Source organism: Coloeus monedula, assembly GCF_965178545.1.
Source record: "Coloeus monedula genome assembly, chromosome: 14".
Classification (NCBI taxonomy): domain Eukaryota; kingdom Metazoa; phylum Chordata; class Aves; order Passeriformes; family Corvidae; genus Coloeus; species Coloeus monedula.
Genome location: NC_138794.1, coordinates 17,670,868 through 17,697,119, shown reverse-complemented (window position 1 = coordinate 17,697,119; position 26,252 = coordinate 17,670,868). Strand labels below are relative to the sequence as shown.

The window sequence follows — 26,252 nt, the reverse complement described above, 5'->3', positions numbered from 1 at the left end:
CTTGTATTGTTCACGGCCTCTTTGTCGAGGTTCAAAGTTAGTGTCTTCATCTGGTATATTCCATGATGTTAAAACCAAAAGTGTGAAATAAAGAACTTCATCCTTAGAGTGAAGACATTTCCATTTAACTGGGTTGTAGTGGAGTTTGCAACAGAGTCAAAATGTATTTGATAGCTCTGAGCTTTCTGGTTCCACCTGCTTGAATTTCAAAGTGCTTGCAAGCTGTGTTTTTGTTTCCCTTTTGATACTTATATTGCATATTGTATGTTGATTGTAGTAGATCCTACTCCTGGATAACATCTTAATAGTTCTGTTTGCTTTTAGAACCTTTGTAGATGCACAGACTGTCTGCAGAGATCTGCTGCCTCATTTGGAGGAGGCCCAGGGTGAAGGCATAGAGCCAGCAGGTAAGCATGTAAAAGGTGATCCTTGGAAATTCGAGCTCTTCTTAGAATTTTTTTTAATGTAATTTTTGTGTCTATTCTAACAGGTTATGACTGAAAGTTTCTCAGATAATGTAAGACAAAATTAAAATAAAACTGAAGTGAGTCAGGGCAGCTGAAAAAATTTCAGGAGTTGTCTGTAAATTTGCATGGATTTAATAGTTTCTGCCAGTGTTTGTCTGTATTTGAGATGATGACTAGATTAAAATGAAAAATAGCTTGATCCCATTGAGAATCATGCAAATTGTTGGGTTACCTTTGGCATCACAGCCTACTCACCAGCTGTCGACTGGGGAGGATTTGGTGTGCAGTGTAATGACTGGAGGCTTTAAAGGAATATCTGTGCTTTGGTCAGTTCTGTGTTGCGTTAGAGCATGTGCACAGCGGTGTCATTTAATGCAACTGCAGCGGTGAATGACTTGCCTGAATGTGCTATCATGTGGCTTAAAAGAGGTTTGCTCGCAGAACTTTCTGAGGTTCTTTGGAAGGTTTGCAGCCCTAAGGGAGCTCCCTGTTGCCTTGGTGAGGCTGTTACTTTTATCTAAATATGCTCATTGAAACAGAATATTTGTTCTAGGAGAAAACTGAAGCAATGAGTACACAGATCTCAGATCTATGTAGGAGTCTTGCATGCAGACTTTATACATGTGTATAAATCTATCTGTGTGGCTATATAGTTGCTTTTCAAAAGGCAGTTCTTTGATACACAGTTGGGTTCTTTCCAAGAAGTGAACTGCTAGCTGTATGCTTTCAGTGAGCAGGAAATAAATGTGGATATAAATGAATAAAGGTGATAACAAATGCCTGTTTTCAAATTTTCAGGGTATCTTATTGAACTATTTGAGCCACACGTTCTATATGTAGATTATCACTGAGGCTGTGATTCTGCAGAATACTTGCTTGTGTGCTTGTGAAGGCTCTGACCTATTTTTCTAAGAATTTATCTGGGACAGTGGTTAATGCTGTCAGCTGCCTACCTGCTTCTCTCCCAGAGGTTGCTGCTGGCTGCAGTTTAGAGAAGTAAGCTGGGTTGTAAAGCAGTGCTCTGGAAGGAATGCACATGCCATTCAGCCACTCCTACAGAGGTGACCACAGCTTCTGCCACAAAGGTGAGGTGAACAGCTAAGGGTAGAAGCCATTCCAGCTGTTCCATCATAATTTTCCTGCAAACACAAGTCACACCTCATCCATTTTAATTAAGCAGTTCCTTTATTGGTGTTTAGATATGTTTCTAAGTTGATGAATCAGGAACTTACAATTTGTTAGACTTTGTCTTCTATTTGGCTTTGGGAATCTGTGGCACTACTTGTTATCCATTTAAATGAGAAGCAGTGTTTAACTTGAAAACATCACACTGCTATGCAGATGCTGTGTGGTGAAGTGAGGGCTGAATTTCAAAAACTCCTCTCAAAAAATACTCTATGAGAAGGAAGTTCAGTGTCTGGTTGCAGGGGGTCTACATTGTATATAAAGAATAAAGAAGGAGATTCTGGTATTTTGTAGTTGTGCGGAACTGTCTTCCTCACTTTATAATTGGTTCATTCTGCAACCTCAGGAGTAAATTTTTCTGATGAAGACCACAGGTTGTTCTGGAATTTTTTCCTCATTCCTTTCCACCAATGTATGGAAGCTCATTCCTGTGGAAGCAGGCCAGATTTTGTGGTTTCTAATGGATATGTAAATCCAGAGTATCCTTACTATTGGCAGCAAGGATTATATTGACTTAAAACCAGTGTGAGGTTAGAAGAGAACTCATCCATGCTGGTTTTATACTGATGGAATCAACAAAATAATTTATGTTGGAAAAGACCAATGGAGGGCAACTAGGACATCATTCTGCTCATAGGAAGCCTTGTGGCTTTGTTCAGCTGAGTTTTGAAAACCTCCAGGGATGGATATTGTACAGTCTCTCAGTCCCTCTTCTTAGGCTGAGTCACCTACATTGTGAAATTCTTGATCCAGCAAGAATTTTCCTCGCTGCAGCTCATGTCCATGGCCTCTTGTTCTTCTGATGTGTGCCTCTGAGAAGAATTTGTTTTCCGTGTAACACCTGCTTTAGTCTTTGGCAAACTGCAGGTAGATTCATACTTTGTCTCCTCCAGACTGGAGAAACACAGTTCCTGCATGGGCTTCTCGTACATGGTGTGCACTGGGCCCCTGACTGCCTGGGAGTCCCTCTTTTGGGCTTGTGCCAGTTTGTTTGTCAGGATCTCTCTCTTGCACTGAGGCTGCCAAAGCTGCACACTGCTTCAGGTGCAGCCTCAGGAGCACTGAGTAGGGGCAAATAATCACTTTCCTTGGTCTGCTGGCTATGATCTTGCCAATGCAGCCAGGGGTGTAGTTAGCCCCCATTGGGGCATACAGCTGACTCGCAGCCAACCTGTCCACCACAAACCTCAGGGGCTTTTCTGCTGAGCCAGCTGGCATCCAGCCCATGCTGGGCCATGGGGTTATCCTCCCCAGAGTGCAAGACTTGGCTGCAAGTTTGTCGAGCTTTCAGGTTATACCAGCCCATTCTTCCAGTGTGCTGAGGTCCATCTGGATGGCTGCCCTGCCTTTTGTCCTGTCAGTCACTTCCTCAAGTTTGGTGTCGTCATTGAAGCTGGTGAGGTTGCATTCTATTGTCCAGGACAACAGTGCCATCGTTGAACAGTGTCATTCTCACAAGTAACCCCTGATGAATGTCACTTGGAATTGACTGGTAATTAGACTTAGAGTTGTTGATCACTGTTCTCAAAGACTACTTATCCAGTCAATTTTTTATCCACCTGTTCCTCCAATTCCAGCTGGTTCAAACCTTCCTGGAATGCTGAACTATATAGAAATTGTCAAAGACCTTGTTAAAGGTAAAGTAAGCAATGTTCCACTGCTCTCACCGTGTCAGAGCCATGATGTAAGCCAGGTGAGTTAGATTTACCAGGGCCAAGTCAAGTCGGTCCGTTCTGGCTGTTGTCAGTCACCATTTTATGGCTCAAAATGATTTATAGGAGAGTCCTATAGCATTTCCAATGGACTGAGGTGAGGCTGATTGGCCCTTAGTTGTCTGAATCCTCTTTCTTCTGCTTTTTGAAGACAGGTGTGACATTTGCCTTTTTTCTTATGATGGGAACCTTAGCAGATTGCTGTGCTTTCTCAAAGATGACAGAGAACAGCCTTGCGATGGCTTTGACCTGGTTTCTTAGTGTCCACTCTGAAGGATCCCATGTGGTCCCATCAACTCTTTTGTATGTGTCTCACATGCCACTAGGCATGGAACTTGGCAAGCCTGACCTTGCCAGTAAATACCAAGGTGAAAAAGGCACTGAGAGCATCAGCCCTTTGCATGTCCTGTGCCAGTGAGTTGCCCACAGTATCACTGGTTATCCTTTTGGCTGTCACTGTACCTGTAGAAGCCCTTCTTGTGCTTTGTCACATTACTCACCAATTTCAATTCTAAGTTTTGATTTTCTATTCCTGCATGCCTGGGCAATGTTTCTGTAGTGATGTTTCCTCCTGATTACACCCTCTACACACTTTCATTTTGGTGCATCGTAATCAGTTTTAGAAGCGTCCGTATTGTTATGAAGCTTATTTTGTACTTGTCGTGGTGCACCACTCCCTCCACGTCAGCTTGTGAAGGCATTCTTTGGACCATATCTTATTTCTCTGATCCACACTGGTAGGGGTTTTCGCTGATGTGAAGAGCAGAGTATTTTATTGCAATTAATAATTGTTCCCTTTTCCTCCAGTGGAAAAAGTATAAGTTTCCATTAAGTGAAATATTTTTGTGTGTTTTGGCTAATTTAAAAAGATTCCCTCTATTTATTGTCTTTTCTGTTACTGAGGGTAAAATTACATGTTTATTGTGGAAAACTGGTAATATAGAAGAAAACCCTTTTCCTCCCCAAGCTGTTGAAAGGCAAGCCACAGGAGCTGGTTTGTGTATTTTATTGGAAGAATCACCATGTGTTTAGGCTGGCTGAGACTTTCAGGTTCACTTGAAATTGCAAAGTTCTGTACTTTTGTTTAATCTGTTTCTTGGCACAAGGAGAAGTTTGACACAGATACTAAGCTTTCAGACTCTAAGCAGTGTATACTTGGCTAGAGCTTCTACTAAAAAGAAGTTAATGTTTCAGGGTCCCAAACATCTTGAAGAAAAGTAAAAAATAGTGGGTGAGAGGAGGAATTATGTATTTCTGTTGTCAGCAGAATGTGATGACATCATAGCTGTGGAATCTTGCATGATGACTGTCTGTCAGGAATGCCTCCAGCAAAAAGCTGAATTCCTTCTCTCATCATTAGGGCAGAGTGTTGTTTTGCAGCATCTGGCATATAATCAAGACACTGTTTTGTGAGTTAAATCTGATTCATTTTCAAGCAGAAGTTAAATTACTGGTTTAGTTCTTGCTTCGCAGGGCATATCTATGGAATATCACTTGGAGTGGCTCAGGTCATGCAGCAGGGCCATTCCACAATCAGCCTGTCTGTTTGTTTATCTGTCTGAAAGGTGACCTTGGGTCTTCTGCATTTTATATGACTCTCAAAGCTGTTCCTCCATAAACATCTGAATTAATTTACATTCTCAAATCCTTTTTGGCAGTCACCAGAATACTTGTGGGTCAGGTAGTGAACAGAGAAAAGGTTTCACTAATTATATTAGCTTTAAGCTGTAGATTAGTGTATTTCTCTTGTCTTTGTTTTTTAACTACTACAGAGTCTCCTTCATATATCCCAGAGGCCCAGCAGTTTCAGCCAGACTGAGTATTCATGAAAAAACCCCCAAAACTAACAAACAAAAAACCAAACAAAAACCCAAACAAACGAACAAAAACCCCCAAAACCCAAACAAATAACAATTCCTTTATTTGTTTAAAGTAATTTTTGATATCTGAGCTTGTACCATGTCAAAACTTCCCATTGTACATGGTAGAAGGAATAAACTGGCTGTTAAAAATACAAAATGTGTTTTATGTTGTGTATCATTTCCAACTTGGTAGAAAATGTCTGAGTAACAAATGTACTTTTATAAGTCAGTATTCACATGTAAATGGTTCCTAATTTTAGGATTGTATTGTAAAAGATCAGTTGAAAACTGCAAGTGTATCTTCCAAGTGGTTCTTAACTACTTTTTTTCTCCTGTAAAGTTCCTTGTTGAAAATTTATGCCTAAGTTTTCACCTTAGGGGGAAAACTGCCCACCTGAAATCCCAGGTATTTAGAACAGTTCCCAAGACAAGTTGCAGTACAATCATCCTGATATAACTTATGTGTGAGACTACCCCGAGCCATCTCTTTCTTTAGTAGTGAAGACAGTGAAACATGTAAAATGCAGTTGGATCATGGAGTTTTTGGCCTTGGAGGAGAACGACATGGGGAAAAAAGTGTACTTCAAGGGTCTCAAACAGTGACAGTCAAGATTTTATTACCTGGATAAAATCTCTGCTCTTTTTGTTTTACCTTACAATATAGCCTTCTTTAAGCAGAAATCTTTTTGCAACATACCTGCCCTTCAGAATTCACATGAAGGACGAGCCAAAGTCACATAGTAGTGGATGGAGAAGTATTTGGGGTCTGAAGTATAATGCAGGTAGCAGGAGTTAGTGGAAGAAAGAGGAAAGGAACAACTTTCATGCATACAGAAAACTTTCAGTGGCATTGAGTGCTTTGAGCTGGAATGCTGGTTTTTTTCCTTGTACTCTGTGAAGCTACAGTTGTATAATGAACCAATGATAATAGTGTATTTAGAGGGGTCTTATTCTGATTTCCACTTTGGTTTCAGGAGGTACTGAGTTGATTTCCAGCCTGGACGTTGCAGTTTAACTTTCAGACGCTACTGAGGCAGAGCACCTGTTTTGCTTCTCCCAACATTTATAATTGATTCATTTAGTATTTAGCCAGGCATTCCTTCCCAGGCACTTTCTGCAAAGAATGAGCCCTCTGCTCAAAATCCCTCTGCAAACTGACAGAGGAATATATTGTTCATGTTGTTTTTACTAGCTCTGGGAACAGACTAATTAGATTTTTAGAATTATTTGGCTTATTGAGATTTCAGAACAGTTTTTGAGATTTAAGTTCTACCTGCAAAAACATGCAAAAGTGGACGCTGAATGGGCATTCAAGTTTATATTTATTTGCACTGTATCTTGAGTATTATTAAGGTGGTGCACACAGTCTCTGAAACCAATTCTGTTCTTTGTCTTTTATATGAATCAAATATGCTTTTTTAATGCTGGAAAAACCTGAATAAGGAAAACAAAAGGAAACCCAGTTTTCAAGTACATTTTTGGTTTCTATGTCTATTTCAGGCATTTGATTGATTTTCATTCTTCTCTGGGAACTGTGCAGTTATCTGCTGCACATCTGAGATGAAAATCACTATTAATGCAATTTCTGTAATGTTATTGTAGGAATGTTGCTAATATTTTGTTTCCTTCAAGAGAGGTACCCTTTATTCAGGAGCATTTTTAATACATGGACCAGAATGTTGTATTTTAGTTCTGTATGGTATGATTTTGTTTTGAACAGAACAGTCACCCACCTGTGTCCAAGCACGCCTGCAATCCCTGACACCTTTGTTGTTTTAGAAGCCAGAACATCTCTATATAGAGTTTTTCATCTGGGCTTTGGTGTGTCACTGCAGACAGTAAACCTTTGGATTAACAATAGATTCTGTGTCTGACCGGTCTTACCTTTCAACCTTTTCACACCTGCATTGGGGTTAAGTGTGCAAACACCTGCTTTGCCTTCTCAACTCATAAAGTATTTATTGGGTGCTACTGCTTACACTTTGATAAAGTCTATTACCTAATATCCTTCAGAGCTATTTGTTTTCTAAACTGTCTGGATTTATGATGCCCTTTCTCCACTGACCTCAGCACAGCTCCACCTGTTTTGAAAATCACTATGTGCAATTTACACATGAGAAAATGAAGGCACGTGGAGATGAAGCAGCTTTATTTGAACTTATTGTTGTCATTAGCACCTTCTATTTGGCAAATCTGCCAGCCAGGAGCAGGAATGGAATGAAATGTTTGTGAGCTTACAACATCTTGCTGTGCCTCTGGCTCTTGGTGCAGATTGCTAGCCTGACTTGAGGGAGGCTGCAAGTGTGTTCTAAAGCACTGGTGTGGCTCCAGCTATGGCTGATGTATTCATATATTGTCAGAAGTGCTCAGAGAGGCAGTTCCCAGACTTCTGAAGCAACTAGAATAGCATTGGAGAGGGATGTGATGCATGTTGTACTTTTAACACTCCAAAACTGCTCTTTTTCAGCCACTGAGGTGGCAGGAAACAGCACAGATACTAACTGAGCTTGCTTTACAACTTTTGCTTTCTGTAAGTGTAGTAAAAGACAGTTATGCTTATTAACTTGTATTAGGAACTTCAAAAAGTGCTGTTTTCTGTTGCTCTTAATTCTGACAAACCCAAGCACTTTGGTCTAAAATTTTTTCATCAGCTCACTGTAGAGTATATATTTTTTTATGTCTATGCTAGAAATATTGCTTCGTTTATGGAAGTAAATCTAAGGAAAAAAATGTTGTTAAAATGTTCTTATACTATTCTGTTCATAAGTATACGAACTGTTTGACCAGGGAGTTATGGGAATGTTTGTGCTTTGCATGTGAGAATTCACCTGAATTTTGCCAACTTGATAACCCCTAGGTTCTCCAAGGAATGTATTCATACTCAGCCTTTTGCAGGTTTGCAAGAACCAAGGAGAGTCTTTGAGACACATATTTCTTGTGAATGCCAGGGACTGTCCCAGTCCTTGGCACCAGTGGTGAGAGCCAAGTGACATTTGTTGGTGCTCTGCGTCTTTGTCCTGTCAAGGAAGGGGAGAAAAAATACAAGGAGAAAAAAGTGGGTGGTATAAAGACAGGGGGAGGAAGACAAGAGCAGAAGATGAAAAATGGAGGCATGGAACCAGGGTGAGACAGGAGTGAGTGGAAGGGACACATTAGAACGAGGGAAAAACTGTGGGAAGTAGTGAGGAACAGGGACAGGATGAAGGAGAACAGCTGGAGGGGCAGGAGGGAGGGAAGAGTTATAACAAGCAAAAGGAGCTTGGATATTGAGCAGGGGCAGAGGTTTCATGTCTTTTGGATCTCTTTAGCCTCCTGATTCACCAGCTACTCCATTGGCACGAGGGGGAGTGCAGAGCTGAGTACAGGCAAACAGATTCTTCTGGAACTGGTGGTGTGCCTGTAACACACAGAATCATCAGCATAATTCTGTATGGCACTTTTATGCAGAACAAAGAATAGGAAATAAAGATTTCTCTTTCTACATGGTCTATTTGATAATATAAAATTGGAAAGCCCTTCTCTCAAGAGCTGGGAAGTGCCAGAGTTGTGCTTAGTCCTGTGGTCTTTATTCAATCCTCTTGTCGTCTGGTACGCAGTCCGGTAATTTTCAATTATAGATTACCTTGACAACGGTGCTTTACCTTCCAGAGTCCCTGTGGACTTCGTTTGCTGATGGCAGAGTCAGACTGAGAATAGATAACTCATGTCCACAGACTCCCATAACAGTTCATCAGATGTTCAAGGAGAGCCTGGAAAAATATGGATCCCTTAATGCTTTGGCCAGCAAAAAGAATGGAAAATGGGAGAAAATAACTTTTTCAGAATATTATTCCCTCTCTAGGAAAGCGGCCAAGAGCTTCTTGAAGGTAGGTACAGGAAACAAAACCAATTCCTTGAATCCTTTTGTCTCCTTCAAAAACCCAAAAAACAAATAAAACAAAAAAACCCCAACCTCAAAACCCACAATGTAAGAGGCTTTTTGCATTACTTGAAGATCAGTAGTCATATTCTTTATTGAAATGATAGTGATGAAAGTGAGTTTTGGTCAGAGGTAACACTGCTCTCAGGGAACCTTGACTGCAAGTGAGGAGCTGCTGTGTTCCACTTTCTCGGTGGGACATAGGTGCAGAGCTCAGCTTGAGGCCTTGAGAAAAATAGGGGAAAACTACTATCATGAATTTGGTGAGATAAAGACAATCTTTAAAACATTCTAAACATAGGGTGATATTAGTACTCATTAGGCTCTTATTCATATGAAATATTCTGGGTTTTAGGCCTTTCTGGGCAGCAGAGTTCAACTAGACAGGAGAAGGTAGTAGAAAATTCACATCCTGTTAATTGCTGATAAATACCACGTTTGTTATGGATACCAAAATGTGCCTTCACATGCCTTGTCAATACTGTAATAATAAATCAAAGGTTTCCATGGTTTATATTTGTGTATGTTTCTCTCCAGTGTGCCTGTATTATATAACCTTATGTATATTATTTTTAAGCTTGGTCTTGAGCGATTCCATAGTGTAGCAATCCTTGGATTTAATTCTCCAGAATGGTTCATCTCAGCTGTTGGAGCTGTTTTTGCTGGGTAAGACATTTTGGGGGGGGTTAATTTTCGAAGGGGATTTGGGGATTTCTGTTTTGCTAGGTCTGGAAATGTAGCAAATCAGTATTATGTGTCATATCTTGGAAGTTGTGTTGCTATCGATTAACATATTCGGCAACCTTCTGGAGTCTCATATCCCAAATAGTCCAGGCATTTATAAATGGATCCTGTTTGCCATGGGCTTAACCGTGACAGTTACAGAGAGGCTGTTGTTCAGGATCTGATCCATGGAGGATGTGGGAAACAGATGAGAATCACAGTTTTATATTAATGATACTTGTCTACAGTGAGCAGATGAAGTAACATATGAATACTAGCTACCCTGATTTCTTCTGTTCTGATACCTGTTATTTTGGATTTTAGTTCTTAAGCTGTTTTGTACCAATGAAATCCAAATTAGTATCTGTACAGCTTGAACAAAAAAAGGACCTAAGTGGGGATTTTTTTACCACTTCCTGAGCTAACTCCTGTGTAGCCTTAAGTGGGTTAAAACACTGTGTCCTAGCCTACAGCATCTTTTGATGAATAGTTCAAAGATTAGTTTTTGCAATGTGCATAAATCAGAGATTCGTGTATATCTGAATATGTGAAACAAACATTAGAGCTGTCCTGCTGTTTGTTTCCACGTCTTCATACCCCTTCAGGTTTCATCTGATCTTTGATTATTATTCTCTTTTGATACTACGTGCATGTGTATGTGTGTGTATGTATGTAAATATATGTTCTTATATATATAAATTTTCTGATGCAGAGGAATTGTCACAGGAATATATACAACCAATTCTCCAGAGGCCTGTCACTACATTGCTCATGACAGCAAGACTGATATCATGGTTGTGGAAAATCAAAAACAGCTGGACAAGATAATGCAGGTAATGAGGTGGCTGAATGGTTACTGAAAAGCCACAATTTTTTCATTTCTCAATGCTGTATTGGTCCCAAATACCATGTACACTCCCTGTATCACAAAAACTTTCTTTGTGAGGTGTGTGTTATTACTCAGAAATCTGGTATCTGGTGTTAAAGCTTGTGGGTGGCTCTGACCTACAGTGTCTGTGGCTCCAGCAGAGAGCTCACTGGATGGTTCGCTGCAGGCTTACCTGAAAAAACCCCACATTTTAATCCCATGTTTTTACTGTCACCACATGATTCTGTTTGGAAAAGCACAGTCCACTTGAATGGAAGAGATTATGCTGATGCAGGTTTGGAAAGGTTTGCTATTAAAATATTAAGGATGTCAGTGTTCAGAATTTCCTCTTTCCAAGGTATTATCTTTTCCTGCGTGTAATATCAGCCATTAAGGCTCTTGAGTTTACTGCACTTTGATAGCATGATTGTTAACGTCAGATAGACCTTAGTGAGAAAAGAGGAGCTTCCTGAAGTGAACAGCCACAATTTTGACAAAACTCTTGGGCAGCTGGGACTGCCTGTCAGCAATAGTGCCAGATGGAAAGACCAATTAGATGGAAAGATGACTTGGGAGAGGGGCACAGGCAGCTCCTTGGGAAGGGCTTGTCTGTCTGTCAGATATCGAGGGACACCTGTTGCCTCACCAAACTCGCACCAAATAGCACTCTTTGCTGAAGGAAGAGGGGCCTCCATGATGGAGTTTTCTGCCAAAACCATGTACCTGCCAGAGAGAAAATACGCAGTGGTTTTTTTCAAATGTATTTCATATAAGCTGTTCATTAATTACTTTGTATTCTGTAGTTTTGTTTTACATGCAATATGGAGGAAGAGGGGGTTTTTTTAAGTATTCTATAAAAACACACAATCAGACAAGCCTTCTTACAGGGTCATTGACACAATAGCAGGCTATGCTATTGTGAACATGGAGAGAAGAATCCAAATGGAGGAACTCGAGGGGTTTGGTTCATACTCAACTATGTAGAAAAAGAGAGCTCTGGCCAGCACTGCTTTATCCAGCAGAGGATTTTTTGAAACTTTTTTTTTCTGGGACCCAAGACTGAAATAATAACATAACATTTCAATTGCTGTCCTTCTAATAATATGTACATAGTGGCTACCATCAAGCCACTGCTTTTGTATTGGCAAAATTCAGTTCAAAATGTGATCAATTGAAAGGCGTCTGTGAGGCACTGGGTCCCCCAGTATTCAGTGAAATCAATGCTTTCTGCAGGCCATGCAAAGCATACAAAGAGCTGCTGAAAGCAGCAGCCACTGCTGTCTGCCTGTAAGCCTGCAGCTTTATATTTTTATTTATCCTTACAATGTGCATACAGCTTCCTTTTCTTTTTTCCTTAAGGAAGTAGAGCTTTTTTTAGCACTTGAATGGCAGTTTTTGCTGAGGGACTTTATCTCTATTGGTAATCACAGCCAGGGTCAGCTTCTAGCTTGACCTGCACTGTTCCTTGATGTGCCCTTTTGTGCATTATGAGAAAGGATGCTGAGGAGCCATTTCTGGTGTATTTTTCATTTTTTTTAAACTTTTGACTGAAACCAGATTTCCTAGAGCAGTCTGTGTAGATTGTGTAGTTCCCTCCTCCTTCCCACCTCCTCTAGTTGAGCTAGGTGGTGATGAGTTTAGGGGAAAATATTTGGGGGTGGAGGGAAATGGGAGGATTTTTGTGCCTGTCAAGCCATTACAGTTTTGGCAGCATTTGAGTGGATAAAAGCCTACACAAGGTATGAGTAATAAATCATAATTTTGCTTTAAAAAATCCAACAGATCTGGAATTGTTTGCCACACTTGAAGGCTGTGGTGCTATATAAGGACTCCATTGCAGAGAGACATCCAAATATGTACACGGTGAGTGAATACTAGAACAGAGGCATAACCAAATAATACATGGAGTTATGCCCTTGTATTACCAGTTAATACGTGGGGTATTATTTATTTGATAAATTTCTACTGTGAGTATCTACCATTTAGAAGGCATTGCTGTGTTCCAGCAAACATGTTCAAAAGTTTCATCAGAATTTTTTTTTTTTAATTTACCTTTGATTCTTCACATTTAAAAAAAGAGCTACCTTGCTTAACTGTTTGTCTTGTGTCTTCCTGATCTCTAACTTGACTGGGTTATTAAAACACCTGTAGGTTTTAGGTGGGAATGTGTACTCTCAAATAGTTAAAAATAAAAGTTGTCCCCTGATGCCCGTGAATTCGGTAACTTTTTTTTAAATCCAGTATTTTAACTGGACTACAGATTATCAGATTTTAGGCTGAAAAACTTCAACTGCGGAAAAAATATATTGAAGAGAAGTATAATGTATTCAGTATATAAAAATATAATGAAGGAGGAGTGAACAGCATAGAAATATTTTAAAATACTTGCAATTTTGATAATCTGATAAGAAAAAGGTTTTCGGTGATTTTTTTTCATATCATGCATATAACTTAATAATAAACCATTACTGTTCTGATACGGTACATATTGGTATAGAGCATGCCTTGCATCTTGTACAATAAAAACGTTAATACAAAGATGATCTTACTATTTTAAAAGATTAAGTGCTAGCATTTAATTCTTGAACAACCTGCAGTTGCTGAAATCTAAATGTCTGAGAATTGCAATATTTTTAAACACTGGTTCGGTGTTCAGGTGTCATGTTGGACATGTTCTCAAAGGAGCAGGGTAGCTGTTGAGTGTCTGACAGTTGCCACAGTTTGTCATCTAAAGAAAAAATTAGAGATCAGATCAGCAAAGGCAGAAATGATTGTTGATACGGTGTGATGTAGAGCAAACCACCAGCCCACATGGTGTTTGAAAAAAGGGATTTGTGCCATGTAATGAGCGGCTGCAGGGGCAGAGCTGGCTGAGCAGTGTGTGTTTCCAGAAGGCAAATGCAAAGTCAGGAGTGTGGTGTGACTGTTCTGTACCTTCCACAGTCGCTGGAAGGCCAACACCATCTGTTGCAGGTGCTGTTCAGTAAACAAGGCCTGGGCAACAGATTCTCAGTGATCAATGCATTCCACTGTGTGAATACAGTAAAGGTCAGGAAAACAGGAACGACTGCTTTAGTGACATACAAACAACTACATCCTTGACACCTCAGGCTTTCCAGGAGCTTGTGAAATTGATGCAGCCACATTCTGTGGGAAGGGATAGAATGTGACAAATCCTCTACTTGCTACAGAGCTGTGCAGTGCCTTTCTTTTCAGAGGTGTGGTTTGTTGGAAGAAAGCATAAAACTGATGAATAATCCTTAGGACAGCCTTGCCACCCAAGAAAAGGAAGTTAAGGTGGCCCAGAGGCTGACTATTGTAATCTTAGTAGCCAAGTGGCAATGCCAGAGGTCTAAAAGAAGCAATGAACTACCCTCAAGCAGAGACTCTCCTTTTTTACCTCTGTCTTTCTCATCATGCCCATTACTGCTTTATGGTCCTAGATACAGCCCCAAGAAGTCACTGAAAAATGAAGGTGCTGCACCTTGCATTTAAACAAGACAGTTCTATAGCACAGTATAAATCACATGATTGCAATGGGAAACTGACAGTTTGGTTATCAATTTTCTTCCAGTTAGCATTGAAATCAATGGTACACTTGGCGGCATATCAGGGGTGTGCAACAGAAGTATCTGGGAGCAACAATATAATACAGAGAATCAGGTTCGGGATTCTTCTGGGCCAATTTATGTGGCACAAAAGTCCAGTGTCATAAAAGTTTTATCTCTAGAATGAGACAAATTTGAATGAAAGTTGTGACCAGCATCATATGCTGTTTCCTATAAAATAGCACATGTTTTGGGCAAACATTCACACATCTAGATAATGATGCTTTTGCAAAGGAGCATTCATCCAATTGCTTTATAGTTATATTTATATAGTGTACGATGAATTATAGATGAGCTGTCACAAGTGTACTCTTAAAAATGATGCATCCAGATTCCTTTAAGCAGACACAAAATCATTCTTAAAGTGTGAGATGGTAACAGAATTTTAGCCTCCATGACTTACCCATAGTATCCACGTTGGAGGATATTACTATTACTATTCCCTTCTTAGACACTGAAAAGACTCTTGGCAGCACAATTAGAGATAGTCTGTTTGCAATTCTCACATTAAGCTCTAAGATAGACTTACCATATTTCTTACATAGCCAAGGTCTGGGGAAACTTGCCTTGGATACATGTTCAGACCAAGGCACGGAAATGTTCTAACATTTTTGAGACAGGAAAGATGCAGTACTGAGTCAATTTGTAAGAAGCCATTTGATATCCTGAATTTTCTGTTCCGTGCTCTAGATGGAAGAGTTTCTGGAGCTGGGAGGTGACGTCTCTGACATTACTTTGGATGACATTATTAACTCCCAAAAGCCAAATCAGTGCTGTGTTCTGATATACACCTCCGGAACAACTGGGAAGCCAAAAGGAGCCATGCTGAGTCACGACAATGTAGGTACTTCAGGTTCTTCCTGTAGCAGAGAAACAGCAAAGTGTGAGGGTATTTATTCCTGTGATTTGAAATGGCTGGTACATCCTAGAGCCCTGAAATGCTTTTGCTTTTACAGCATGGATGCTGTACTGCAAAGCAATGTCCAAGTGCAGTCAGCTGCTTGTGGTAAAGTACAAGCGTGGTAAAGTACAAGCAAGGTAAAGAATGAAACTCCATTCAAACAGCACTTCACAAAGTTGAACAGTTCATTATGAACAAATCATACACATCGGCGAGCTGCTATCAAAGCAGCCCGATGGACTGCTTTTGCAGATTTTATTAAAATTGAGGGTGGATGTGTGGGTTATTTACTGTGGTGTTTTTTGTTCCTGGACTTGTATGCAGTTTTCTGCATCTGTCCCTGGAGGATAATACAGCTCCAGTGCTCAGTGCTGGTACTTACAGTAGCCCTACCTGCATTGCTGCAAACAGAAAATTTTCAGTTATAGAGAAAAGCAAAGTTGTTTGCTAAAAGGACTTCGCGAGAGAAAAGCAAAGTTGTTTGCTAAAAGGACTTCGCGAGAGGTTTGCTAGGAAAGATATGTGGTTGGTGGCTGAGCAGGAGTGGAAGGTGGTAGGGAGCCTTTCTGAAAACACAGAGAATCTGTGAATGGGATGGTCTAAGTTGAGGCCTCACCCCTTAAAATAAAGCAGAAATTATTACAGACATGCACACTGTGAACAGCAATTCACCCAAATGTAGGGAATTAGTGCAGTGGTACCTGGAAGCAGAACATAATGAACTTGGGAGACAAAAAGACTGATCTGATGTTCAAATCTATGCTCTTCTATCTCAAAGAAGTCTGGTGTCATTTCCATGCCAGCTGCCAAGCTATTCTTGGCTGCTGATCACAAACAGGCTATTTTTATGTTGACAAACAGTGGAAAGCATGCCATGCCTGTAGCTCTGCTGCTGCCTTGTTTAGTCAAAGATGTTTGCCACTGTTCATATGCAAAACCAGTGCTGAATAGGTCCTGTATGACCCACACAGATCTGCTGTGAGTGTGCCTGTGTGCTGTGAGGCCTAGAGTACAAGCAATGAATACAGACACATCTTAAACACATCCCATTCTTCCTACTGTGTACATCTCCCATAGCCACTTGTCCAATGCTGCCATCTAAACTTGGGGTGGTCTGGCCTGGCAGCACGCTGCTCCTTAAAACCCTCTCTTGAGAATCTCTGTTTCCTTAGGCCAAGCCTACACTTGCACCTTCTAATTTATTACAAAGGAGCTGGCAGGAACATACTGTGATAACAGGAATACATGTGATTTGTGTCCGTGCTTTGCCATCTTGAATACTCTCATTTCTGTATCCTGCACTACCAGTTTAGATTACAGACTCCTCTGAGAAAGAGCTGTTTCTTTTTGTAGGTTGGGGTTTTTTTGGGAGATGTTGTTTGTTTTGGTTTTTATTTTTGTGCACATATATCTTTTCTATCACCTCTCACACCATCACATATATTTATGGGTCTTCCCTATGCTGTGTTCTGATAATGAAGCTATGCCTATTTAACATCCTTGAACTGCATCTTCTGAGATAAAGTGGGAAATGGGAAGAAGGAAGGGGGAACATCATCCAGCTTCACTAAGAAGTCAAGCAACACAACTTCAAAACTATTCATATATGTGCTACCTCTCATGAGGGGGGTGTGTGTGTGTGTCACTTGGGAACCACTGCAGTGAATATCCCAGAGGCTTCCAGCTCATATCTTCCTCCTTAGTGCTTAGCCAGGGGATGATCAGTACAAGGCAATGAGCTTGTGGCTGATACTAAATTGTCCTTTGAGCTCACTGATCACTGAATATTTATTGTTCTTTTTCTAACTTGTAGATACAGCACTGGTGCAAGGTGCCAGTTTAATAGAAAGCCTGCAGAGCAGGAGAGTTGCAAAGGAAGGGACAGATCAATTTGTTGCTTGTCCATCCAGCCCATGGCTGCCCAACTCAGTGTGTCACTAGGGCATGGGGAGCTGCTAGCATTCATAGCCCAGTCAGGCAGCCCAAATGCTGTTATTTACTTATGTCACCTGCACTTCTGTATTGCTGCAAAGGTCATCTGGCTTTTCGCAGAGTGTCCCCAGGGAACTGACAGTCTGGTGTGTTGCCAATATTGCAGTGTCTTCAGCAATTTCTGTGAGCACAGATTTTTCAGTTTCATTAACAAAGCAAGAGGATCCTTAGTTTGTATCAAGAGGAAAAAAGGAAAAAAATCCCAAACCAAAATCCCCACCATACCTAATGCATTTAATTATTTATTTAAACAGATAACTTGGACATCAGCCCATTGCAGCAGAGCAGGAGATATGCAACCTGCAGAGGTCCAACAGGAGTCTATAGTCAGTTATCTCCCACTCAGCCACATAGCTGCACAGATCTATGACCTGTGGACTGGAATCAAATGGGGAGAGCAAGTTTACTTTGCTGAACCAGATGCTCTAAAGGTACCTTGTCTTGCATTACATCTAATTAAGATTGCACTTCTTTCTCTTAGAAAACATCCCAATGAGACAATATGATATTTGAGAAGTTGTAGAGGATGAAGAATGAGAGTCCATTATTGTAAGAGTTATGGAAAAATAAAGTTCATTATATTTGTGATCCAGTGCTCTAGATTCCAATTAAAATATATAATTCATATCCATAAGGTTCTTTTAAGGCAAAAAAAATATAAGAAGTTTTGGAGGAAAGGGATGCAGGAGGAACTAAACCATGTGTGTTTTTCCTCCTTGTGTACATACCTCCCCTGAAGTGTCAGACCTGACACATGTTAGTGCATATGGCTGACTCAAGTGGGCTTAGCAGCCCTTCTGTGTATCTTACATATTTAGTGATATTCTACATCACTAAAGATGCAGGTTTTACTTCACCAAACTTCTTTATCTCTGCTGTGTGCCTTTTGTTGAAATTATTTTATGATTATTACAGGGCAGCTTGATTAACACACTGAAAGAAGTGCAGCCAACATCTCACATGGGAGTTCCCCGAGTATGGGAGAAAATCATGGAGAAATTAAAGGATGCTTCTGCTCAGTCAGGATTTTTGAAGAAGAAAATGCTGTCATGGGCTATGTCTCTTAGCTTAGAGACGAACCTGAACAGCTCAAGCAGGTATGTAGTACAATGAGTGAGATTTCCAGCAACCTGGAAGTAGCAATTTGCTACTGTAATAAGCTGTGAAGCCTCAGTGAGACTCTTTGTATAAGTGGGTAAAATTTGGCTTGGCGACACAGCAAATATAGTGCAAGGGGGAGGGGGTAGTTGTCAATTATTATTGATGTCACTTATTTCACAATGAAGTGTAAAAATTTCTTATGCAGAATGGTATTCCAAAAGATCATTCCATGATACTGCTTTGCTTGTCTGATCATTCAGCTTCTCAGATAGATCTTGCAGATTTCAGATTTCAATGATGTAAGTTCTCAAAGTCACATTTAACTGATAAAAAATCAGGAATACAAGAGCCATGTTGTATGCAATATGTTTTTATAGATTCTTTATTATTTGTTGAATTCAGATACCTCAAGAGTTGGAGATAGGAAAGCTGGAGAAATGAAAGAAACTGAATAAATGAAGAAAGGATGAATGTGTCACCTTACTTATGTTCAAACTTCTGTCAACACCCAAAACCAAATGACAAATACATCTCTAAGCAAAATCTGTGCCTGATTTTGTTTTGAAAATTTCCTAGGTTGCTCTGACTTACTTGTGTATTTTGTACTCAGCAGTGATCTAAAGCAGCTCTGGACAAGATTAGCAGACTACTTAGTGCTTGCAAAAATACGCAATGCACTGGGGTTTTCTTCCTGTCAGAAGCACTTTTCTGGTGCTGCTCCTCTCAATACAGAAACACTGTATTTCTTCCTGGGTCTGAACATCACCCTGTATGAGGCCTATGGGATGAGTGAGACCACAGGCCCACATTGCCTGTCTGGGCCTTATATTTACAGGCAGCACAGGTAATTTTGCTCTTTTTTATTGCTATTTTTTTAATATGATCTGTTCCATTTTATCTATGAAAAGAGTATTTACTAAGGTCAGCAAAGATATTACAACTTATTTTATTTTCTCTGAGTGCACTGCCACTCTGTTGTGACTTTGGGAGTCAGAATAATTTCCAGGTCAGAATTTGAACACGTTGACTCCATAGCACACCATGCCAGGAGCACTGAAACTGAGCTACAACATTCTAGGCAAACACAGTGACTACATCTGACATATACCCTAGCCCTGGCCCAGGGGAGGAATGCAAGACCTCAAAGACAACAGTAGTTTTATGCCTGAAGATACAGGGGGGAAGCAAGCAGCAAGCACAGGGCAAGACAGACTGCCAGAAAGTACTCAGACACCCTGACAAATCTGCCCTAGTGAGCAAATATTCCATAGCTGTGGGACCACTACAGCACAGTGATATTTGCAGTCATGGATACTTTGACAGTTTCAGGGATCTGGCACGTTGGCCAACTTATCAGTATTATGTTTGATGTTTCTGTGATCCTGTGGGGTTTTTCTGCTCTTCTCTGGTAGCTGTGGTAAACCAGCACCTGGATGCAGAGTGAAACTGGTGGACAAAGATGCAGAAGGCAATGGAGAAATCTGTTTCTGGGGAAGGACTGTTTTCATGGGTTATTTAAATATGGAAGACAGAACAAAAGAAGCCTTTGATGAGGAGGGGTGGCTGCATTCTGGAGATTTAGGAAAGCTAGACAAGGATGGCTTTCTCTATGTCACTGGAAGAATTAAAGGTAATAGGCAAAATCTTGCTGTATGTTTATGGTAAATGTTCAGCACTATTCAGTCATGTCTCAGATGTGGTCCATCTAAATGAAGTGTCTTTCCTCTAATGCCAGCAGTATTGCCCTAACAGAAAGGTAAAATAAACTTTCCTATGAGAAAACCACAGTGTGCTCTGTGTTCAGGGAAGGTTTCCCTCTAGTCTGCAATAGATGGAGATGATTCAGTTCCTACAATGAGGCCTTTTATCTCCCAGACCGTTACTCAGTATCAATTACAATTAGCAGTATAAACTACTAACGCAGGTTTAATGTGTCTTGTTTGATTTGAATGATACCATTAAGCTGTCCAGTCTCCCTCTGAATCTTGTCAAATTGTCTTAATTGCACTTTAGAATGTTTAGACAGAAAGGAGAGGCATCCTCTGTTATACAGACATTGTTGCTGTAGGTCAGAGGTAGGTTCCTCTGGTGCCTTAGGTGAAGTGTTTGCAGAGACCAGAGCTGAAGCTTGAGAGCAGAAGGGAAAGCTAAAGCTAAAGCCATGAACTTAGGCGTTATTACAGGACATTGAGTAAAGTCTCACGAGACTGAGACTGGTCACTTGTTTACTTGGAGGCCTTTTTCATGATACTTATTCAGACAGTGGGATTGGTCACAGGCAAGATGTAACTGAGGAAGATTTAAGAACTGAGTAAATATCTTAGAACGTAAGACGAATCACTAGGGAGATAACACAAAGGAGTGAATTTGTCACAGGTGGCATCATGTCCTGCTGGGAGTCAGGACTGAAGTTGGTACTATTAATAGCCTGCACCAAATGCAGCTGTCTTGCTTTTAACTTGTTTTCTTGTCTGATTCATTTTCCTTTAGTACAGCAGTAACAACCCCTTGTCTCAATCCATCTGAACATTTGTGTTTCTCTTATATCTGTCTTGATTGCTGAACTAATAGGAATTACCCTAAATTACAGGAAAGGTAGACAATCTGGGATAAAATGACCATATGTCCAATATCATTGAAGTTTTAAATTCAAGTCCAAATCAGGACAATGAAAAACTAAGGGCCAGAGAGATTGGTAGAGGATCTGAGACAAAGACAGGACTATTGCAAAAGGAGGGTGGAATGAAAGGGAAAGTTAGACCTAGGAAAGTATGTCTGTGCTATTTGTTGAAGCATGTTCTGAAATGCTGCAAAGACAATTATTTAAGGACAATGAGAAGTCACCAATGCAACAAAAGCAAAGAACTGGAATTTACTTAGAGAATACTCAAGTTTGTAATAATTTCATTGAATATATGTATTACACTTCAGAACAAATGTTGCTTTTATGGAGGCTTCCTGCAGTATTAACTTATTTTTGTCTGACCCCTCTTGGTAGATTTAAGAATTGGTTTTACTCATGATGTTAACAATGAACTTGCTTTTTGGTGAGATAGCAACAATAGAATAGAGGGTGAATCCTTTGCTAATTTGGAAGAGATGATCTCTCACAGAAAAATTCCGGTTACGTAACAGTCCCTTGAGGATAACCTGTTACTGGATTATGTAAAAAATACCTGGAGCAGATATACTGAAGGAGATCTGAGAACTTGAGTATGTTTGGAAAATAGTAGCATTTTTATTTTGAAGATAATTAATAGGATTATCTTGGAAAAAAAATCTCTTATTTTTTATGTCAGACTAAGAAAAGCAGGTTGAGCCAGACATTAACCCGATTTTTGGAATTTATTTGGAATTTATTTACCTTTCTTTTTTTGCCTAGATTTGATTATTACAGCTGGAGGTGAAAACGTGCCTCCAATTCCAATCGAAGATGCTGTTAAAAAAGAACTCCCAATTGTTAGTAATGCTATGGTGATTGGAGATAAAAAGAAGTTTTTGTCAATGTTCCTGACCCTAAAGGTAAACCAGTTTTAATATCGCCTTCAGTGAAGTTATACATGTGCACCTAAAAAAAGAATAATAATTTTGAACCATTTGTAAAAAGACCTAAAATTAGATAGGAGGATGTTTTGTTAGCAGAGGGAAAAAACGTATGGCAACTACAGACCAAATCCTGCTGGGTCTAAACTCAGGGTTACCTGCTCTGCTAACCATCCACGTATTTACTGCTGTTTCTCCTACATATACAATAAGAAGTATTTTCTATTTAAATGCAAATTTTTATATAAAAAATGCTGGAATATTGGGAAGTCTCTGTAACAGAACAACAAAAGCTTTCATGCTTACAGATGAGCAAAACCAATAAATGTTTCTGTTATGGGCAAACCCAGAAACTTTCTAACAGAAACATTTCTTTACAATTTGTTATTTTTATTACACAAGAAGGATGACTGTGGAACAAAATAATTAATAGCCTTGCTGTGGTATAAGCTTCAATTGAGAAATCACTGTTTTCCTAAAACATTTGCGCTTCAGTTCTGTGTACACACCAAGAGAATGCCACTTCAGGTGTTTTTAAGTTGTTTGTCTCTATGACTGATACTCCCTTATATTCAGGTAGAATAGAAATACTAATTTAAGAAGTCTAAGGAACACTTCTATCTCAAGCTGTTCACGTTACACCATAGTAATTCCACTGAATGATGAGCTAAATGCTTCCCTGTAACAATGGAGTCATTTGGAAAATATGGCAGAAATTCAAGGTCAGAGATGGACTCTACTGCGTAATTCATTCACACGTTTTAAGTCTGTTCATGACATCTGCATATAAGCCAAAAATATTTGCATTTGGTAGCCAAGTGGAAAGAAAAGCCCTTTATGATCTGTAGGTGTTTCTGCTTTTTAAGGCTTACAGAATGTTTGTGTATTTATCCTGTAAGGGGGAGGGCCTGGTCAGAGAACTTGTTAATGCCTTTTAGGAGTGAGCGTTTGATGATTCACTTCATTTGATATTTTAGAGTGTGGTGGACCCAGATACATCTGATCCCACTGACATTCTCACAGAGCAAGCTAGAGACTTCTGCCAGAGGAGTGGCAGTAAAGCCACGAAAGTGTCCGAGATTGTAGCTACGAGAGACCCGGCAATCTACAGGGCCATCCAGGAGGGAATCAACAGAGTCAACAGCAATGCTACCAACAGGGTTCATTGCATTCAAAAATGGAAAGTCCTGCCGAGAGATTTTTCCATTTCTGGGGGAGAACTAGGTAAGACTTACTGATTTATCTTGAGGTACACAAAGTTAAGAGGCTGCTGATCTAAGAATATTCAGTACAGGGAAAGGAAAAATGCTTATGCAGTGTGTGGTAATGAATACAAAAATTGGACTTTTAGCTGTGCACACATTTATGAATCTGTGCTCATTTGCAAGTAGAGCTCATAAATTTCAGATTGCTTTGGGTAATTAATCAATTTTGGTTAATTCCTTGTGCATTATATATAACTTCCAGTAATAATACTGAAAGTTTCTCTTTAAAAAAAAAACCAGACGCAGCAAGAGAGTGAAAGCCTGGTAATGGAGCACAAAGTACATTACCAGGCTCTTTGAATAAACTGGGAATTGTTTAAAAGCTTTCAAAAATATATTTTATGAAAAAATACTAGCCAGTTACCACGCTCTTATGTGCAGCTCACTTTGAAGTCCTCATGCTTATGTGGAGGCAACCTCACATACCACGCTTGCTTCTCACTTTTAGCATTTATCTGTGCTTAGAGTGGGGCATGTTCTTCCCAACAGGCTCTTCAATAAAAAACTTAGGCTCCAAAGCTCAAACTGAGTAGGAATTTTTGTTCCAATTTCTGGAACTGACTCTCCCTCTTTTAAGGTCCCACAATGAAGCTGAAGCGGCTCACCGTGCTTGAGAAATACCGAAATGAAGTAGACTCCTTCTACGAAGAATAAGAAGTGTTTCCTCCAAGCATTAAGAAAGTTCTGTGAGCAAAAGGAAATGCTTTCTAATCAAAAGCATTAATGAGGATTTATGCTTTGAGTTTGTAGTCTATTGAACCAAACCACTAGAAAGCTGCTGCCAGTTTAGTTGTTCCTGATACTCACCTGATCATTTGTCCTCTTTTTACAGAAGCATCTACAGTATGTCCGTTCTCTAATGCTGCTTTTATTTTATGACCTAAATGACTAAAAAAATCCTTCTGTGTTGTATAAAGCAGATATAACTAATTCCTCTAGACTGAAACATAAAATTTTTATACAGTGCTCTTCCTTTTTTTTTTTTTTCCTTTTGTTCTACAGGATGTTTCCTGTAGCTCATGATATATTTTGGTAGATAGCAGCACTGTTTAGTGCAACTGCCATACCACTCCAGTGATAATTATTTTAAAAATATATAAAAATCAAAAGGGCTGGGATTTTTTTCCCCTCCCAGAGAACAACTTTCTTGTTCACTAATATATTTGAGAACATGAAGACACTCCTCTCCTATTTTTGTAGTGCCTAGAATTCAGACTTCTGGGAAAACAGCAGTTCGTTTCTTAAGTCCATGTTGGAATAAGCGTTACTACTTCTCCTAAAAACAAATAATCAGAAAAAGCAGGGGAACATCTCCCTAAGACTGAAAAACACAAAGCAGTAACCACAGGAGCTCTCACATGAAAATGCTGCTACAGAAATTTCTTTTAAATGGTTTACAGTGCTTTTCTTTGAGCAGTGTTTGTCAGTGTGTATCTGCATGTTTCAGTATTCACATTGCACTAATTCTGACAAATGTGGGCTGCATTTCTTCTTACCCATATGCAAAATAAATCACATTATGTGAAGGAAATGCGTGGCACAAAGTTGTCTAAAGGGTGTGCTGTAAGTGATCTTTGGCAGACAGCTCTAGTAGCTCACACACGCAGGCAGGCCACAGCCACTGTTATTGAGACAAAAGAAATTATGCAGAACAGGGTAAGGTTTCCATAAAAGTTACATTACCAGTCTCACACATCTTACAGACTTAAAATTTGTTGCAAGTACCAATAATCAGCTCAACACATAAGACAAAGCAGCAGCCTAGGATTATAAAAACAAAACAAGCAATAGGACTTTGAAAAGTTTATTCTTCCCCATTTTGTGCGCAATGGTAATTCAGAATTTCTTTAACAATATTAATCTGAAGGAAACAAGGAAGCAGCAGCTTGTAAAACACGGAAAGAAATGTTGCCCTATTCACCAAAAGCAGAGTGTGGGAGGAATAAAGCTCCTCCAGCATGTTGTTAGACTGTATAAAAAAGCTGGGGTGCTTACTTTAGAGTGATGCAAGAAGTCGTTACTCCAAAGTTGTTTCACTTCTGAAACAGCCAGCCCAAAACAGTCTTAATAGATATTACTCCACTTAGTTACTTTCTATGAATAGAACTAAGCTGTAAGAAGCCTGCTCCTGGCAGTAGGGATAATCCTGTGCTATACTAACGAGTTTGAAAATATATCTTTTCTTGTCAGGTGCAGGAATGGAAGCAATACCTTTATACCTACAGATCAGAGCAACTCAAGTGATGATCTGCATCTGATGGGGAGGGGAGGGCAAAGAGTTGCTTTTGCACCCATTAAGCTTAGTAAGCAAGGAGAAAATAGATTCAGATCCCCTTGAATAGGGATGAAATGTATTTCTGGAACACAGGCACCAGAGCCAAACCGCTGATCTGTCTTAATCCATTTAGGACTAGTCCCTTCGATTCAGAGTTTCTAGAATAAAATTACTAGTCAATACAGGAAGACACGCTCAACAGACTGTGCAGAAAACTACAACACAAAAAGCATTCTAGCAGAAGTCATGAAATATTTAGTATAAATTTGCAAAGTTAATACTTTCCCCTCACATGGGGGGGAATTTTGCAGAATGTAACTCCCCCTCACATGGGGGGGTAATGGCAGAAGTAATTTTGTATAGTTTGCCCTCATTAGAACTCTATTGTAAAGTGTGTTTCAGAGAGGAAAACTGGTAAGAATTATTTTGGTATATAGATTTGAAAAATAACTTCACTTTAGCATTAATTCTCACCCCTTGTTAATGGTTGTAGGTTTTTTAACCTACAGAAATAGAGTAAATCTCTAGAATTTTGTATTTCTTAATTCATGCCTTTGGTGGGCAGGGCTGTATTTCATGAATCACCAGAGTATCTAAAATGGTTTTCTAGTTGCTTCTAACACAAAATTGCTATTTTAAGTTATTTTATACCCGTCTCTGTTTATGAAGATCATCTTGTGCTACTCTTAGGCTGAAAACCTATCTTTTCAAACATTAAGGTGCTTTTATATTTCACTAATTCTGTTACTGGTTTGTTTGCATAATTTTTCTATTTGGAAAGTAAAACCCTCTAATTGAAATGAAAAAGATTCGACAGTTACAGTGCCAATA

At 39.6% G+C, this 26,252-nt stretch overlaps 1 protein-coding gene across 1 annotated transcript in view; it reads left to right on the top strand.

Moving 5' to 3' along the window:
- ACSBG1 (acyl-CoA synthetase bubblegum family member 1) overlaps positions 1 to 26,171 on the top strand; it is a gene marked incomplete at its 5' end in the record, with an annotated part of 34,793 nt that extends 8,622 nt beyond the window's left edge. Inside the window, 13 exons of the mRNA XM_082290780.1 lie at positions 325 to 407; positions 8,875 to 9,092; positions 9,723 to 9,811; positions 10,581 to 10,701; positions 12,519 to 12,599; positions 15,035 to 15,184; positions 17,492 to 17,668; positions 18,153 to 18,334; positions 18,949 to 19,182; positions 19,751 to 19,968; positions 21,721 to 21,860; positions 22,859 to 23,105; positions 23,724 to 26,171. Of these exons, the coding sequence (XP_082146906.1) occupies positions 325 to 407; positions 8,875 to 9,092; positions 9,723 to 9,811; positions 10,581 to 10,701; positions 12,519 to 12,599; positions 15,035 to 15,184; positions 17,492 to 17,668; positions 18,153 to 18,334; positions 18,949 to 19,182; positions 19,751 to 19,968; positions 21,721 to 21,860; positions 22,859 to 23,105; positions 23,724 to 23,800 (2,017 nt within the window). The 3' untranslated portion in view covers positions 23,801 to 26,171. The remainder of the gene's footprint in view (positions 1 to 324; positions 408 to 8,874; positions 9,093 to 9,722; positions 9,812 to 10,580; positions 10,702 to 12,518; positions 12,600 to 15,034; positions 15,185 to 17,491; positions 17,669 to 18,152; positions 18,335 to 18,948; positions 19,183 to 19,750; positions 19,969 to 21,720; positions 21,861 to 22,858; positions 23,106 to 23,723) is intronic.
- Between the last annotated feature and the right edge of the window lie 81 nt (positions 26,172 to 26,252).